Source organism: Sarcophilus harrisii, chromosome 1, assembly GCF_902635505.1.
Source record: "Sarcophilus harrisii chromosome 1, mSarHar1.11, whole genome shotgun sequence".
In the NCBI taxonomy this organism is placed as follows: domain Eukaryota; kingdom Metazoa; phylum Chordata; class Mammalia; order Dasyuromorphia; family Dasyuridae; genus Sarcophilus; species Sarcophilus harrisii.
Window position 1 is genome coordinate 580863096 of NC_045426.1, and position 16978 is coordinate 580880073.

A 16978-nucleotide genomic window follows, 5' to 3' on the forward strand; every position below is an offset into this window, starting at 1 on the left:
GCAGGTAGCATGCTTCATTAGTACATTGTAGGTAATGGTTATAAGTTGTCCATCTTGAAGGTCTGTTCCACCAAGAATGCATTAGTGTGTCTGTCTTCCCATAAACCCTAAAGGTTTGAGCGGCTTTCATTTTTTGTCATCTTTAACAGTCTGATATGTGGGAGTAAAACTTTAAAATTGTCATAATTTGCATTTCTCTCATTATTGGTCATTTGGAGCATTCTTTTTTATGATTATTCTTCCCCATCCATTTTCTGAACTCTTATATGCTTTCCCAAAATGCAGATAAATTATTAAATTTCCAGTTTTTCTCACTTAATGATATATCATTATCTGTACATCAGACCTTGCTAGGTTTTACACATGTGCTCATATGTATGTGTAATAAACATAAGTATGTGTAAATACTATATACACGTATATATACATATATACACATGTGTATAGCATATACACACATACCTTTACGTTGGATATATGTCAGATTTATTCTGTACTTTCAAGTCTCATAGGCATAGCCAACTCAACATTACAAAATATGACTTACTATTTTTATACCTAAACCCTCTCCTCTTCTGAACTTCCCTAGTATTACTGAAGGTACTGCCATTCTCCCTTGATCTATACTTACTGTCCTTAACTCTTCACTTTCATTCATATTACACTTCCAGTCTTGTCCTAGTTTATCATTTCTATCTTCATCCCTTATATGCATCTCTTTTTCTTATGCAGCCTCTAAATTAGCTTAAATTATCATTATCTCTTACTGAGACTGTTGCAATAGTTTATAAATGGACTCCTTACCTCCAGTCTCTTTCAGTTCCAGTATATAAACTGCCAAAGTGAGCTTCTTAGGGTCCAGATTTGACCATGTTGCCCCCTCCTCAATAAAATACAGTGGCTGCCTTTTACCTCCAGGATCAATTATCAATTCTTCTACCATTTACAAACCTTTGCCTTGTGGCCTTTTCATCTTTTTCTTGGCTTTGTACACTTTATTTCATTGAATGCCTTCAGTGCCCCAGCTATATTGGCCTACCATTTTCAGGATATTTTGTCTCCTGTCTCTCGTCACCTCAGCTTCTTAGTTTCCCTTTAAGACTCAGCTCAAATCCCATCTTAAAGCTTTACCCAAATTCTCCACACCTATTAATCATACCCTGACCCTCTTATTCACTCACAAGGTGGCATTACTTTCCCCTTTGGGATTACATCTGTTGTGTCTTATGCACCTAGTCACTGCATGTTGAGCTCCACAAGGACAGGGACTATTTTACCATTCTTTTTATCCCTACCTTTCAGCACAGTATCAGACACACAGTAAACGTTCAATAAATGCCTTTTGACTAACTGATCCTTTTCCTCTTTTTTTTTTTATTTTACTCAAAGAAAATTGTCTTAATAATACTTGAGAGATAGGACCCCTAACTCTGCCATTTTATTTTCTCTTCCCTCTCATCCCTTCCTGATCCAAAAGGATAGTTCCATCTTTTCCTTTCCTTACTCTTTTTTGATCTGTCTTCTTGTCTCTCTTTGGTCATTTTTTTTCTGCTTCCCCCCACTCTTTAGTTTCTTCTCCTGATTTTTCTGAGCTAAACTATGCTAACTTCATTTCAGTCACAGCTGGAATTAATTGAATGATCACTGCATTCTTTGAGTGCCACAGTTGGTAAATACTGGGCATGTGCTTCTGTAGGCATAGTCTACTTAAGACATTCCTTGCATCTTTTATTATCATTTCGTTATAGCTTGTTTTCGAAGGATGTGTTTCTGATCTAAAAGATAAAATTTGCAGCATTCATATATGTTCTATGTAGCATCATAAAGACTGAGATGTTAACAGTTTTGGTTAAATTATTGTTTTAGCAGCTTCAGTAGAAAAACATAACTTCTATTCTTGACATTGGAAACATACTCAAGTTCAACTAAAATTAAAAGGCCTACCAAGAAACCCACACACATTCCACAGAGCTTTTAGAAAAGAAAGACCTTTTGAACTATACCAGTGAATTACAAATAATGCATTAGCCTTCATATGGAAAGGACTTGTGGTTAAATTATCTTTTGTTCAGGCCCCAATAAGGACAGATGACTAGAGCTGGTTGATCTATTTCTTTTTGTTGTCTCCTCAGATTATTATCCTGCTTTCAGACTCTTATCAGGATCTAGCTATCTAGCCTAGAATTTACTCATTTATTTTTTTTAATAAAGATTAATTTTCCTAACTAAATGCCATAATCATTAATTACAACCATAAGTTATAGAAATGTACAAAAGAAGCATTTTGAAAGCAAAATAAAAACAAAGATCAAGATTCTTCTTGTCCTATCTTTACATTGTGTTCCTGACTTCTTTGGAGTGGGAAATCACTTCTAAGTTTATCTGGTGGCATTTCCTCATCTTTTTTGTGTTATGTACCCTTTTGTTAGTCTGGTGAAGCCTATGAACCCTTTCTCTGAATAATATTTTTTAAATGCAGAAGATTTCAAAGGAAAGGAAACCAAATTAATGTCAACAAGTATCATGCAAAAAGAAGTTAAATAATTCTTTCTTTTTAAAAAAGTTTAAAAATTTTTTTTTCAAAATTTATTTTATTTGAAGAAACAGAATAAGAAAAAAGAAAACCAGAAAAGCAGTACAAATCAAAATGAAACAGAACAAAAGAGAACATTATCATGTGCCCAGCAGAACAGCAGAGAGGGTTCACAATGTATTAATAACAAATACCAATTTAAGAAAGTGTGTGTATATATATATATATATATATATATATATATATATATACTAGTAGAAGAAATTATATTCATGAGCATCCATCTTTACTTTCTTGTAAATTTTTCTTTTGTTCTCTGCTGTGCATCTTTATTTACTTTATTCTTTCCCCCCCTTTCATTCCCCTCCCCAAACAGGCTATATTTAAGTATGGATGTATTTTATATGTTCATATGTAGATGTACACATACACATACACACACAGACACACATAATCTCCATTTCATCCCCCACCACACCTCGCAAGCTATAGTTAAGAAGATATATTTATGTATAGATATATACACACATATACTTCACATACACACATCTTTTCTATCCCTGCTCATTCTTTCATTAAATTCTGCTTCCAAAATTTAATTCCCCAATTCTAATTCATAGAGAGATTTTCATCTTTGAGACTGTGTCTCCTTTTCTAATCGGTCAACTTTTTTTCATTATCTTGTTTTTCTTGTATGGTTTTTATTTTAACTTATTTTAGTTTTTTGGTTTTTCCTCAGGGTCTCTCATTAGATTTTTGAGTTATTCTATAAATTCTCTCTGGGCATGAAGCCATTTCAGGTTATTCTTTGGGCTAGAACCTCTTTTTACTTCCGCATCCTCCTCTGAAGATGAACCCTGATCTTCACTGTTCCCATAAAATGTTTCAGTAGTGGGGTTCTTCTTTGATGGTTCATTAATTTTCTTTAAATGAGAAATATTAATGTAAGCGCCTCTAGTGGGGGTGGGGAGAGGAAGGAAAGGAGATAGTGCCATTGGCTTTCCTTCAGCTCTCCCCTCTGACCAAGAACCCCATACCAAGAGCTCCCCTGTTAAGGACCATGCCTGGGTGAAGGGGCAGGTCAATTCTCCAAGAGCCTCCACAGCTGTGATCATAACATCTGAAGGAGCTGCAGGGCAGCCTTTGCTGACACAGGTGTTGTGGACTAGGAATGAAATAAATTGGAGGCAGAGGGAAGAGGAGAGAGGTCAAACAATGTAACAGCCTCACAGTTAGAGAGGTCAGGGAACAGCAACTGCCTCTCAGTCTGCTTGTATCATCATCCTCATCATCATCATCATCCTCCTCTCACATGAAGAGCTATAGTTAGACCTTCAGGAGCCACTGGCAGGTGACCCCTGCCTGTCCCCCCCTGCTTCTGCACTCGCCAGGTGCTGGTTCCTTCTCACGCAGGGCCGTGTCTCAGCAGCACAGCTAGGCCCAGTGTTCCCTATCAGCTCAGATTCCCTCATTCTTCCAGGACTCAAACCCTGACAATCTAAAAGATGAAAGTCTCTGTAGTTCCTGCTGAGGTTGCAGCCACTCCCAATTTGCCCTGCGGCTCCCTATTTGCTAGCCTGAGGTGTTGGCACTTGGGTTAATCCTTCTCTGGGTCTTTCTTTGAATCTTCTTGGTTTGTTTCAGGAGGACCCCAATTCTGCCGCAAGACTTCTTGGTTTTTCAACCAGTCTATGTTCACCCTGAGGCTCAAATTTTGAAATGGGAGAGCTTGAAATTTACCAACCTACTCTGCCATCTTCCCAGAATCCTCCCCCAAGAATTCTTTCAAACAATTTCTTTTGCCTGGAAACTTCCTGAGCCTTCTGGGAGCTGTTCAGAACCCAAGTGATCTTTCCTTTCCTCTTGTATGAGCCCATAGCACAAAGGCTAAAACTTAATCTTTGTAAGCCCTAGGATAGTGGTAATCAAAAAGCCTATAAAGCCATTATGTTGGGCCCCACTGATATCCATACTACTGTTGGTGACCTATGGCAATAAAGTATTTTCAAGCTGTTGTACTAAAGCACAAATGCTTGTGAGCAGGAAGAATTAATTATATGTATGCTAAAAATGTACAAAGATACTAGACATCATTTTGAAATTGCTAGATGTGATAGTGGCTATCTCCTAGGATTTGTTTAGCACTATAAAGAGCTATCCTTTATTATATTATTTCTCCCCCTATTTTGCATTTTTCTTTCAAAGAATACTTTCCTTTGCATGTCTTATTGCCAAAAAAACCCCAACATAATAGGACTGACTATACTTGTCTTTCTTTTGTTTCAGTAACTGAGGCTGCAAGAGAAGACACCCTGGTTTTGAAGATTGGTTCTGTCGCCATGGCTCCTCAGGCCGACAACCCACTTAGCAGAACTGTCCTAAGAAAAGACATTTACCAGTAAGTGTGTTCTCTTTATGTCTAGCCCAGCCACAATTTCATTTTGTGAGGACAAGCACCAGTCTGTAAAAGTGCTGCACCATGGGGCCTCTAGAGATACTTTTTGTTTAGGATCTTTTGATATTCAAAACCAGGTTTTTCTGATTTTCTTCAATTGTGGCTTTAAAAATTCATTCAGACAAATCAAGTTTTTCTGTGAAGTGTTGATGAATAACAGAATCTAAGCATCAAGTCACCATGAAACTGAAGGAGTGCAACTGAAAATATTTTAATGCATCTTCTTAATCTGATGAAATCTCCAGTCATATAAGTATAGAAAGAATGTTCTAGGACTACTATTTCCCATTGTAGTCAAATTGTATCTGGGGGTAGGTTTTCATAATGGAAATGTAAGCAATTATTTGAAATGTAGGACTATGAATGTCATGTGGATCAAAGCTGTAAAGAAAAACACACTTCGGAGGAGAAATTTCACAGTAAACACATTTTCTGTGAAAATGTCGTGCTCTGGAGTTTGTCACTAAGCATGTGTAAACCACAGTAAGCATCTTTGGACAGCAAAACTGGTGAACACATGTAATCAGTATGATAAAAATATATATGATTCTTACTGAAATTGGCACTACCCCCAGACATGAAAGTGCAGTTGCAAATAATACCACGTGAAAAGAGTCACAGAAATACTGATGAACAAGTGTCTTCTACTTCCTGCTCGTCTGTTTCTCAGATGTGGCAGTCTCTCTCTCTCTCTCTCTCTCTCTCTCTCTCTCTGTCTCTGTGTGTGTGTGTGTGTCTTTTCTTTCTGTCTCTCTCTCCGTCTCTCTTTCTCTCTACCTGATTCTCTTTCTCTTTCATCCCTTCTCCCCCTTCCTTCACTCTCTGTCTCTGTCCTATGACTCTCTCTCCTACCCTCTTTCTTTTTCTGTAAAAGAATCTCCTATAGTACTTCAGTAGAAGTTACTGCTGAAAAAAGACTGATTATTGTAAAGCAGTTAATGTCTAAAAGATGATAGCTATTTTACTCTTTCCAGTTTGGATTTTTTTTAGAAAGACAAAGTCTACCTTAAAGCTAAGATTCCTCATCTGATGTAATTAGTTGCATTTTTGTTTTGTAGTTTGTTTGATACATTTAAATACAAAGCCCTGCTATTCCTTTAAATGAGTAAAACAGCTTCCCTTATGAATTTTTTGTAGGATCATATAAAATTTTAATAGAAAGGGCCTTAGAGATATTATGGTTTAATTTTCTCATTTTACTCATGAGGAAGCCAATAATAGGAAAATTTTAGCATGCATCAGATCATGTTACCCCCTCCCACACCCATTCAATAAACTCTTGCAGCTCCTTGTTACCTCCTGAATCAAATATAAACTTCTGCATTCAGCATTCAGAACTGATTTCCATCTACCTTTACAAACTTCTTGTACCTTCCTCTTCCCGCTATCACTGCCTGGAATTCTCTCATTCCTCATCTCTGTTGACATCTTGACATCTCCAACTTTTTGCCTTTCTTTGTGTCCCCAGGGACTTAGCACAGGACCTCATACATATTAAATACTTAATAAATGCTAGTCAACTGACTGACTAAAATTGTACTTGTACTATAGGAAGCTTTTTCCAGTGCCCCTAAATGTTAATGCTTTCCTTCTATTGATTTCCTCTAATTTGTCCTATATATAAATTGTTTGTATACTGTTCTTTACAAATGCCACCAACCCTCTCTCCCCTAGTTTCAAGAGGAGAACAAAAATATTTTTGGCTTTTTTATTTTTTCAGTATGCCCAGAATTTGAAACTGTGCCTAATGGTAAAATAAGAAATAGAATATTTGGAGAACAAACAAACTTTAAATATCATTTGCTACATTCCTCTAACAAATGAATGAAATCCCTTTAAAACATCCCTAATAAACAGTTCCATTTTCTTTCCTGAATATCTCTTAGCATTGGGACTTCTCTCTCAGAAAATTTCATTCTTTTAAAAAATTATTTTAGGTGTTACAAAGTTGTTCTTTGTATTGGGAAGAAAATATGCTTCCCTGTGATTTCTCGGTACTATTTTTAATTCTGCCCTCTGAAACCACACAGAATAAGACTCATGACAGTTTTCACAGATTTTGAAGATGGTTATTGTATTCACTTCTATAATTTAGATCTTCTGGCTCCTTTATCATGAGTCAGATGTACAGGAAAAATAGCTTTGGAGGACAAAGGAGGAAATAGGTATCTCATTTTTTTTTCTATTTTGTTTAAATTGCTTTGTTGAAATATTCTATACTATATTTCTCTCTTCCCTTCTTCTCTAAAACTGAGTATTTTCAGGTAGGTACAACCCTCTCTGGTCTTTGGTGGAAGAAGACCAATCTCTAACTATAAAGGGAAAGTTTTTTTCCCCGTACCCATGAACTGGAATACAGATAGCTAAATTCATATGTATTTATGGCTTATTAATTGCCATGTACAGAGCAAAAGAAATTCTGTTTTAAGCAAGGGGAAGGAGAGCAAATACAGAAGTCCTTCATAAGTGACTACTGAATTGAATATCATCTGAATACCTTAAATAGAATAGATGTTTCAAGTATGTTAATTTAATATTCATAACATGTGTTATCATTACCATGGTGTTTTTGTATTTAGCAGATTACAACCTGGTAGCCATCATCCTAGCATTTATTAAACAAGACATGGATATGAGAGGATACAGCCATGTAGAGAATGTACATTAAACTCTCAGTTCCTTCTGTCCTTTAAATTTTGAGAATTCATAGTTGTTCTGGATTAAGGCAGGTTCCAGCCACCCATTTCCATTTGGATTTACCTCTGGAAATTTAGCATGGTGTAGGGCTTGTTTCAGTCTCAGCAAAGGGTGGCTCTGTGTCAAGGTTGTACTTCTCATTGTAATCTTCTCAAAGCCCAATCTATGGAACTACATCAAACCTAATTTCCTGGTGGGCTGTGGTACTAAGTTGATTTCTAGAGGCTGCTTCAGAAACTGAAGTCCTTCTGGAATGGGACAGAAGCACATCAAATTTCTGTAAACTCACTAGTGAGATGATTATGGGGCTCCTACATATGAACATGGGTATAAAGAATGATTTCCTCATGGTCAATTTTATTTGATCTGTGTTGTCTGTGGCTTCACTTTACTGACTCACAGAATGTTCCAAACTATAGAATGTGCTCAATGCTGGGCAAAACACCCAGTGGCACTTTTAGAAAATTTACATCCTAAAGCAGTTTCTGAATAATAAATGCAAGAATAATATTCACAAGATAGAATACCAAAAGTATTTCAAGATCTCACTTAAAACTATTTAAAATAATATATCATCAGCATCAAAGGATATAGAATGACAGAAATAGAAATGGCATTGGAATTAGGTCATCTGCATGGGAGTGCTCAGTTTAAACAATATCAGAAGTTGGCCCCTTTTTCTGATAGTTCTATTAGCTTCATAGTTATGATGAAGAGAATGATATATGTGCCTGAGTCTTTTGGTCCAATTCTATATTAAATTGATATTCTTCTCTCTATTCTTGGAAATTGAGCATATTATGAATTTCAGGGTCTCTCCGGAAACAAGTCATTGCTGAGGGATTTACAGTGTAAAAATTCTCTCTGTGAAAGTATTTGCAGATGATAAGAGAATTACTTCTGACTCCTACTTCTTTCTTTCATTTTTTTCATACAGAATTCCTGGTTTGTTGTATGTAAGTTTGTCTTTACTACAAGTGGCAAAATTTAATTTATTTTATGTGTGTGTGTCTCTGACAAGTAAAATGTGCAAATTTACATATATATTCCTTGTTATTCATTATAGGTCTGGACCAAATAGATATTTAAGGGTTGTTAGGTGAGGGGATTGGGATGGAATTTGGAGGAACAGAGACAGGGAGCTGGAAAAGATGATATCAGGAAAGAGTTGGGAATACATACTGTTCAATAGAGAAAGTAATTTAATAATACTAGAAAGACCACATATCATGTACTAGATAGACTCCCTTTTGGGTGCTACATTCTATGAAGAATATAAACAAGCAATAGTATACGTACATTAGGAAGATCAAGATAGTGACAAGGACTAGAGAACATGTCTTATGAGGATTGGTTTAAAAAATAAATGTTTACCATAAAAACGAGAAGACTTGGGAGACATCATAGCAGTCTTCAAGTATTTGAAGGACTATCATGTGAAAAGGAATTGAATATTTTCTTTAGATTTAGAGAACAGACCAAGAAGTAAAAAGTAGAAACTGCAAAGTGACTGATACGGATCTTACTGAGGAAAAACTTTATATCACTTCAGATTTACAAACATATAATGAGCTATCCCTGGAAGCAATGTGTTTTTTCCCTCTCTGGAAATCTTCAAGGAGAGGCTTGGAAACCATGGAATAGTCTACAAGATAGACTAGAGAGCAACTCACAGATTGCATGATTCTGATTTGGAATATTAATTGCTGACATTGATAGCAGTCTTAAACATTCTTCTAACTGGAATAAGTATACAGAAAGATATGGCTAAGGGGCTGGACCTTTGATTTCATTGGTGGACAATGCCCAGCACTGCCTTAGAGAACTGCCCAGAAGCGAATTAGTGACTTGCTCAGGCTCTCACAGCCAATATAGATCAGATGTGGAATTTATATGCTTGTTTTCCTGCCTCCAAGACCAGTCTTTCTATCTATTGTGCCATGTTGTCTCTCATAATATAGTCAATATTTTAAAGTTTTTATAGTTAGGAGAGAGAGCCTAAGATTTGGAATGAGAGAAAATGGGTTCAAATCCCAGCTCTGTAGCAAATTACTTCATTACTTGAAGAGCCATTCTACATCTTCCATGTTGTTGTTGGAAAGAAAGCTTTGATTGGTAAAAATTTCATTCTTATGTTGATCCCTGTAATTTCAACACAGTGGTCTATGTTTTAGGCTTTGGGGCCCAGCAAAAAAAGTTTCTCCAATATGACTTGGAAAAGCAGCTCATATCCTCTATAAGTTTTCTTTTCTATAGGATAAATATCTGAGGTCCTTCAACCACTTTCCAAAACCACACCTGCAAGTGAAATATACCAATGGATCAAACTGTCAAATACCACATGTGGTCCCATACAAAGATATAAAGTAAATAATTTGATTTTCTTATGAATCTCATAAACCAACTCTGAATGCAACTTCAGAAAAACAGTTCCAGAACTAATTTAAATAATGTCAGTGTGGTTGAAGTTAGAAGTGCATGTAGTCAACCAAGGGGATAACTATGAAAGGGGAAATCCTCCCTCAGAGAACAGTAACTATCATGTATGTAGCACGTTTTAGAAAATTATTTGTTTCTCAATGGGCATGTTCTCATTTAGCTTTTCAATTTGGTGAGGTCTAATTAGTGCAGGGTCTTTTTGATCCTTTTCTGTAAAATGAAGAATTTGGACTAGGTGGTTGCAAAAATCCCAAGTCTGAATATCTGATTTTTTGATGAGAAAACCATGACCAAGTGACATTAAACAGCACACCTACAGTTAAACAAATACCTAATGAGATTTGAATTTAGGTCATTTTACTTCATATCCAGCATTCTTATTCTAACTTTTTGTTTCCCTTCTTTTGAGTTAATGTGTTTTGGGGTGATGTAAAATTTTTCTTTTGATTAAGTAATATGTGAAGGCCCTTCTAAGATAATTATCATCTACAAGCTGCAGGGTTTTGTTGTTTTTTTTTTTTTTCTCTCTCCAAGATACTTTTCAGTAGAGGAAATACTCAAAGAAAAAAAACGCAGTTGTCATCATCCTCTTCACTATGCTAATTGTAACTTTTTTCCCCCCTGAAATGTGCATATCCTCTTAGAGTAGATTATCTACCCATGGCTTTATTTAACATAAGCAACTCAGATTTCACCAGACAGTAATGGCTTTAGTCACTTTAGTTATTAGAGAAAAGTTTAAACTGACAAAATAAAAGAGCTACATGTCTCAATTTCCATTCCTGGCTACTAGCCACTCATTCTATTTTCCCATTTTTGTTAATGAAAGACAGTAAATTAAACTGGTATTTGAATTGTTTTGTACATGATGGTTTGGAGACTAAGCCAACAAGGCAAGTAACCTTGTTATTTGAGGTGTTTTTTGTTTTGACTTTATTGGTATATAATATTTGTCTGATCTTCATAACCACTCAAATGAAAAACACTTATATAGCTTATTAACAAATTTTTGAGCTTATATTTTCTTCACAATGGGAGCACTTGATATAGACCAAAAACTGTTGTTTTTACAATGAAATCATCTGACCACAGTAAACCTTGCTGAAAGTCTTGTTGTTTTTCATCAAAGTAATAAAAAGCAATCCTATTTCTAAATGTTGGTATAATTAATGTTATTCTGCCAAGTAAAAACTTCAGGTAAACATTAGCAAGTACATGATAAGTTCAAAAAGTTTTCACAAGTTAAATTAAGAACATTATCTTCTCAAAACCAAACTATTTGTGAGTGCATGGCCTTTGTTGTATTCACTTTTGAACCATCAGAGAGACAGTGTGCTATAGTGAATAGAGAGCTAACTGGTCTCCATGCCAGGAAGGCCTGAGTTCACTTGTGACACTTAGTAACTGTGTGATCCTTTACATATTAGTGCTTTTTCCAACTCTCTCAAATGATAAGTTGCAGAGAAGATACTGACTTGCACTGATAATTTCCTTACCTAGAAATCTTAATGGATTCACAGATCCTGCTTCTATGCTAGTCCCAATCTTTGGATAATTAAAATTAAATAGAATTTGACCAAAAATGATAAACCAGCATTTAAATTTTATATTGGAATAAGTTCATCCTAAAATGCTGAAATTTGTACTTCTTGAAATAATCCAATTTATTTCACAAACATTAGAATTTAAGTCAATATAAATCCAAATATGATGATTTCAAAAAGAAAAGTTTTAACAGATGTTTATCTTATTAATAGGTTCCATTCTAAATAAAAAAGTAAATTAAATGTTCTGAAACTGAAAAGCAAATAAATGCTGATTATGAAGCTTGACTGGATGTAAAGCATTCATTTTCTCCCACATCCATGATGAGTTAAGGATTCCGAGTACAGTTACTGTATTCATACTGTTTATTGTGTGGGCAAATAAGACTGTCCATAAAGCCTTATTTGATGGAGAGAAGTTTGTCAGAGACAGACTAATCAATAAATGAATAAAATAGCAAAAGAACTCATTATAGAATTTGGCACACTAATGAATATCATGAAATTAATTAATGTAGAGTAAAACAAAGTCAATAAGAAATTTGCTCTGTATACTCTTTATGAAAAAGGAAGAAGAAGAAAGGGAGGAAGGAAGGAAAAGGAAGAGAAAGAAAGTAAAAAAGAAAGAAAGAAGGAGAAAGGAAATGGAAGGAAGGGTGAAAGGAAAAGAAAGGGAGAAAGGAAAAGGAAGAAAGGAAGAAAACAGGCTAAATTAAATTGTCTTTTTCAGGTTAGCTTATAAAAAGGAAATGACTAAATTTGATTTTCCTTTTTAGGATTGAAAAGTATTTTTTTCTCCTTAAAATATAGAATTCAGTAATAATCATTTCCACCTAAAATACTATAGAGTTATTTTTTTAACAAGATCTCTTCTGTTGATTCTTTATTTGTTCTATTAGCCATCAAATCTGGGGAAATGATATCATAGAAAGCAAGGTTATTGTAAAATTTCCCTCCCTAAGTCAGCTCCTTCAATTCCAGGTGTCAGAAAACCAATAGGCCTTTGTACTTAAGGTTCACTGGTTTATATATTTTAAATGGATTGCATTGCTTATTAGAATGCAAGAGTAGAGAATTAAACTCATGTGGTTTTATAATTAATATGTTTCAGTATTTTAATGAGTTATATTTATGTTTTCTTTATATCTTCCCAATATTTCCCTAAACATTGAAATATAATAGAAACCTCTCTCCTACTTTGTTTATTCTAAGATTTACTACACTTAGAATATATATGACTCGGTTAATGAATAAGTTAACAATTTTAATTCACAAGTAAAAGTGAGAATCTTATATGAGATAGTAGTTCATTTTTTTGTATTCTTATCTTGACCTCACTACAGAAAGAGTTTTGGAAGAAAGGATGCAACCAGAAAATCTTGCTCTAAATCTCTGATGCTTTCAAATGTGTTTTGGAAAGTGAAGTATGTTTCTAAAAATTTTCAAGTCTACACTTTATTTGGACTTTACCATTGGACTTTGAACTTGTTCATTTTAGATAATTATGTAGTTCATCTACTTGATATAGATATGTCAGTAAAATATTAACTCTTGTAGAGTTTATATGTGTACCTTCATGTAAATCTTAATAACACTTTGTTTTTACTTTTTTATTTAAAAAAAAAATAGCTTGTCTAGATAGCTAAAACTTCACTATAATGGTGTAGAAGACTAGAAAATTATGGCATTAGGCTTGCCATGTCAAGCTTTTGATATTTTCAGTTGTTCAGTTGCATAAGGGAGCATATTTGGATTGGGGATATATATGAAATAACACTCCTTTTTATAATATAGTTTTCCTCTATTAGCATGTATTTCATGCATTCTCTCTTTGTTGTGATCACATTTTTTTTTTTAACCATTGTTTTTCATTCTATTGTCTTCCACCTCACCCCTTTTATTTTTATTTTAATAATTATAACTTTTTATTGACAGAGCCCATGCCTGGGTAATTTTTTACAATATTATCCCTTGCACTCACTTCTGTTCCAACTTTTCCCCTCCCTCTCTCCACCCTCTCCCCCAGATGGCAAGCAGTCCTATACATGTTAAATATGTGTGATCACATTTTCTATAAAAATTCACAGGTTCCATTTTTCATTGAAATTTAATTTAGGGAATGTTTAATTGAAAGCTTCTTGTAGGCAAACAGACTTAATTAATCAGACTTTTTAAAGCACTAAAGAAACAAATGCTGACACTGCTGGTGAGAAAGTATGGAAACCCTGAACCAAGCTAACAAAGGCAAAATTGTTTATTCTTATAAATTTGGACTCAGTGAATCTTTACAGTGCTACTTTAAAAATAAGTACCCTCAAGCAGTATTCCTTTGAAAAGCTATTTAGGGGGCAGTTAGATGCAGTAGATAGAGTATCAGCCCTGAAGTCAGAAGACCTTAGTTCAAATGTGGTTTCAGATACTTAACACTCTCTAGCTGTGTGACCCTGGGCAAGTCACTTAATCCCAATTGCCTCATGCAAAAAAAAAAGGGGAGGGGGGTGCTATTTAAACTATGCAAAGCTTTCATTTTTCACATTGGTAATTTTACTACTGCAAAATGTATGCCTTTGCCATGCTTCAATCAAATTACAACTTATCTTTATCCTATATTGCTTGCTATTCCACATATTTCAGTGCACTCTAAGTCAATTCACTATCCTTCAAAACTTAAGAAATAAACCTAATTAATACATTGTTCTTGACCTACAAGGTTGTCCATTCTGACCTCCATCAGCAGCATTATGTTGTTTCAGCTGAATTAGTTATGTAAATTATTTGTATAGAACCTGCTATGTGCCTGGCACTGTGCTAACCATTTTACAAATTTTATCTCACTTGATCCTCACAACAACACTGGGAGGTTGGTACAGTTATTATCTTCAATTCAGAGTTGAAAAAAACTGAGGCAGATTGAGGTTAAGTGACTTGCCTGGGTCATACAATCTGTAAGTGAGGCTAGATAGGAGGTCCAGCACTTTGTTCACTTTTCCTCCAGCTACCTGAGACAGGCTCAGGCCAGACTGTAAACATCTTTAAATGTCTAGTTGAGGGGAGCAGACCACTGAAAGTTCTTACACTGAGTAGTAACAGGGTCAAACCTCTGCCTAGGAAGCTGGTAGGGGTAGTTGGGTGAAGTTGCTCTAGACAAGGCAGGAGTGGGAGGGGCTGTGTTCCAGGTTGGAGATAAAAGGCACTGACTCTAAAGATAAAAAGAAGGCAGTTAAGGAGTGCCATAGAGGAGTCATTAATCATGATGGAGTATTGATTGCTTATGAATGACAAGAGCAAAGGGCGAGAGAAAGCCTCCAAGAGGTCCAGACCTGTGATTTTTTTTCCAGGCCAGAGCTTCAAATGAAGACCTTATCCCCACACAAATTGTCACCTTCTCTGTGACTCGTTGTCTTTGAAAACTGGTTGGACTGAATAACTTCTGTAGCTCATGGCAAATTATGTCAGAAGCAGACAAGAGAATATATGAAGGCTTCCAGAGAAGGCAGCCCTGCAGAGTACCTGTGTGTTATGTAAGAACTACCTGTATACCCCGGTTCTTCTTCATCACTTCATTCCTTGTTAGATATCATTTAAGAAATATTGAATGGTTCAATGTCAGCTTTATAGGAGGTCTCGACTTGAGTATCCCAGAGATCTGTGATTGGCCCAGTGACATTAATGAGGTCAGAGATGGCATGCTTATCACATTTTCAGGTAGATGATAGCTAATGCTGGTTGTCAAAATCAGGATCTTCAGAGACTTTGATTGGTTTTTGAAATGAACCCAATAAGACTCAAATAGGAATTAATATCAAATATCTTGGCGATTCAAAAAACCAACTTCACAATCAGGGAAGCATGGTTGGATAAGATTAGTCTGAAAAAATATATAAAGATTTTAGTGGCCCATAAGTATTTTGTGACCACAAGAAAAACATTATTTTAGGCTGAATTAAGAGAGGGATAACTTCTAGAAATAAGAAGTTAATAGTCTCATTATCATGTGCATCCTGATCAGAACACTTCTAGAGTAATGTTTTGAGTGCTTGGCATGACATTTTGAGGATTGGGAGACCAGGACAATGAAGGACCTTGAATTCCAGGTCATATGAGGTCAGTTAAGGTAGCATATAAGGTGGAGAATTAAGATAGATGTAATAAAGGCATTCAAATATTTGAAGGACTCTTGTAAAAGGATTGGACTTAATCTGTGGGCCACAGATTATAGAACCAAAATAATGGATGGAAGTTGAAAAAAGGATAATTTCAAGTTTGTACAAATTAAAAAACAAAACAAAGCATTTTCAACAATTAGAGCTGATTCTTAGAGACCTGTCTCTGCAGGTCTTCAAGCAGAATGTCTGTGACCACTTATTGAGATTTCTTTCAGGTTAATTAAAAGGCCATCACTCACTTGCTTTCTAACTGTATAAATCTGTCATTCTCAGGTTTTGTTTGTTCATAAGTATAACTAAACAAGAAAGATGCCATCAATTGGATGAAATCAGACCGAGCTCTCCTTTATTAACCTAGCAATTGATTACTGAGCTGTCAAAATATGTTCCAACATAGATACAAAAGTCCTTGTCCTTCAAGAGTCAATAGAATTCTGGGTAGTATTTTAGAGCCAAGATTTGTATGGTTTATTTTGTGTTGAAATCTTCAAGTGTAACAGTCAAGATGTCAAAAAAAATTCAAGTATCTATTAATTTGTTGCCTCTAGCAGATATCTTGAGTAATAAACTTAGTATCAGTAAGGAAGTAGAAACAACATTGAAGGCAAAAATCACTGAAAATTCAATATATGCTTTTGGTTATTTTAGTGTGTAAATAAAGGTTATTTAGCCTTTCATTGATATGGATAAATTCTGAGGTAAAGTTTACTGCATCCTCACAGATGAGCATGTTTCAAAGGCAGAACTCAAACCTACATCCCTTCTACTCCCAAGACCAGCTTTCCATTCCTTATGCCAAAGTTGTTCCATTTAGTTGTATTCCTCATTTTGGTGTGAAGTGTCTTACATAAAGTAGGCAAATAATAGTTTATTGAGTTGAATTGTAATTACTTCTTTGAAACACCAATTTTATCATATCATCCTCCTGTTCAGAAGCCTTTGACAACTCCCCATGGCCAAGAGTATAAAGTACAAACTCTTTAACCTGTCGTTTAGGATGCCTTAGACAGTCTGGGCTGAATCTATCATCAGCCTGTGTGATCTTAAGAAGTTGTTAATTTCTTTGGTTAACCTATCACCTTTCTCACCTATCAAATGAAAAAGTTAAGCTAGACTAACTCTACCCCATAATAGACACTTAATA

The 16978-nt window shown here is 35.2% G+C and overlaps 1 protein-coding gene across 8 annotated transcripts in view; it reads left to right on the plus strand.

Annotated features, from left to right (window-relative positions):
- The window catches only part of VPS13B (vacuolar protein sorting 13 homolog B), a 950112-nt gene that overhangs the window by 528392 nt on the left and 404742 nt on the right, over window positions 1-16978 (plus strand). For all 8 annotated transcript variants that reach the window (XM_031954131.1, XM_031954187.1, XM_031954247.1 and 5 more), the window contains one exon: window positions 4820-4931. In XM_031954131.1, the coding sequence (XP_031809991.1) occupies window positions 4820-4931 (112 nt within the window). The remainder of the gene's footprint in view (window positions 1-4819; window positions 4932-16978) is intronic.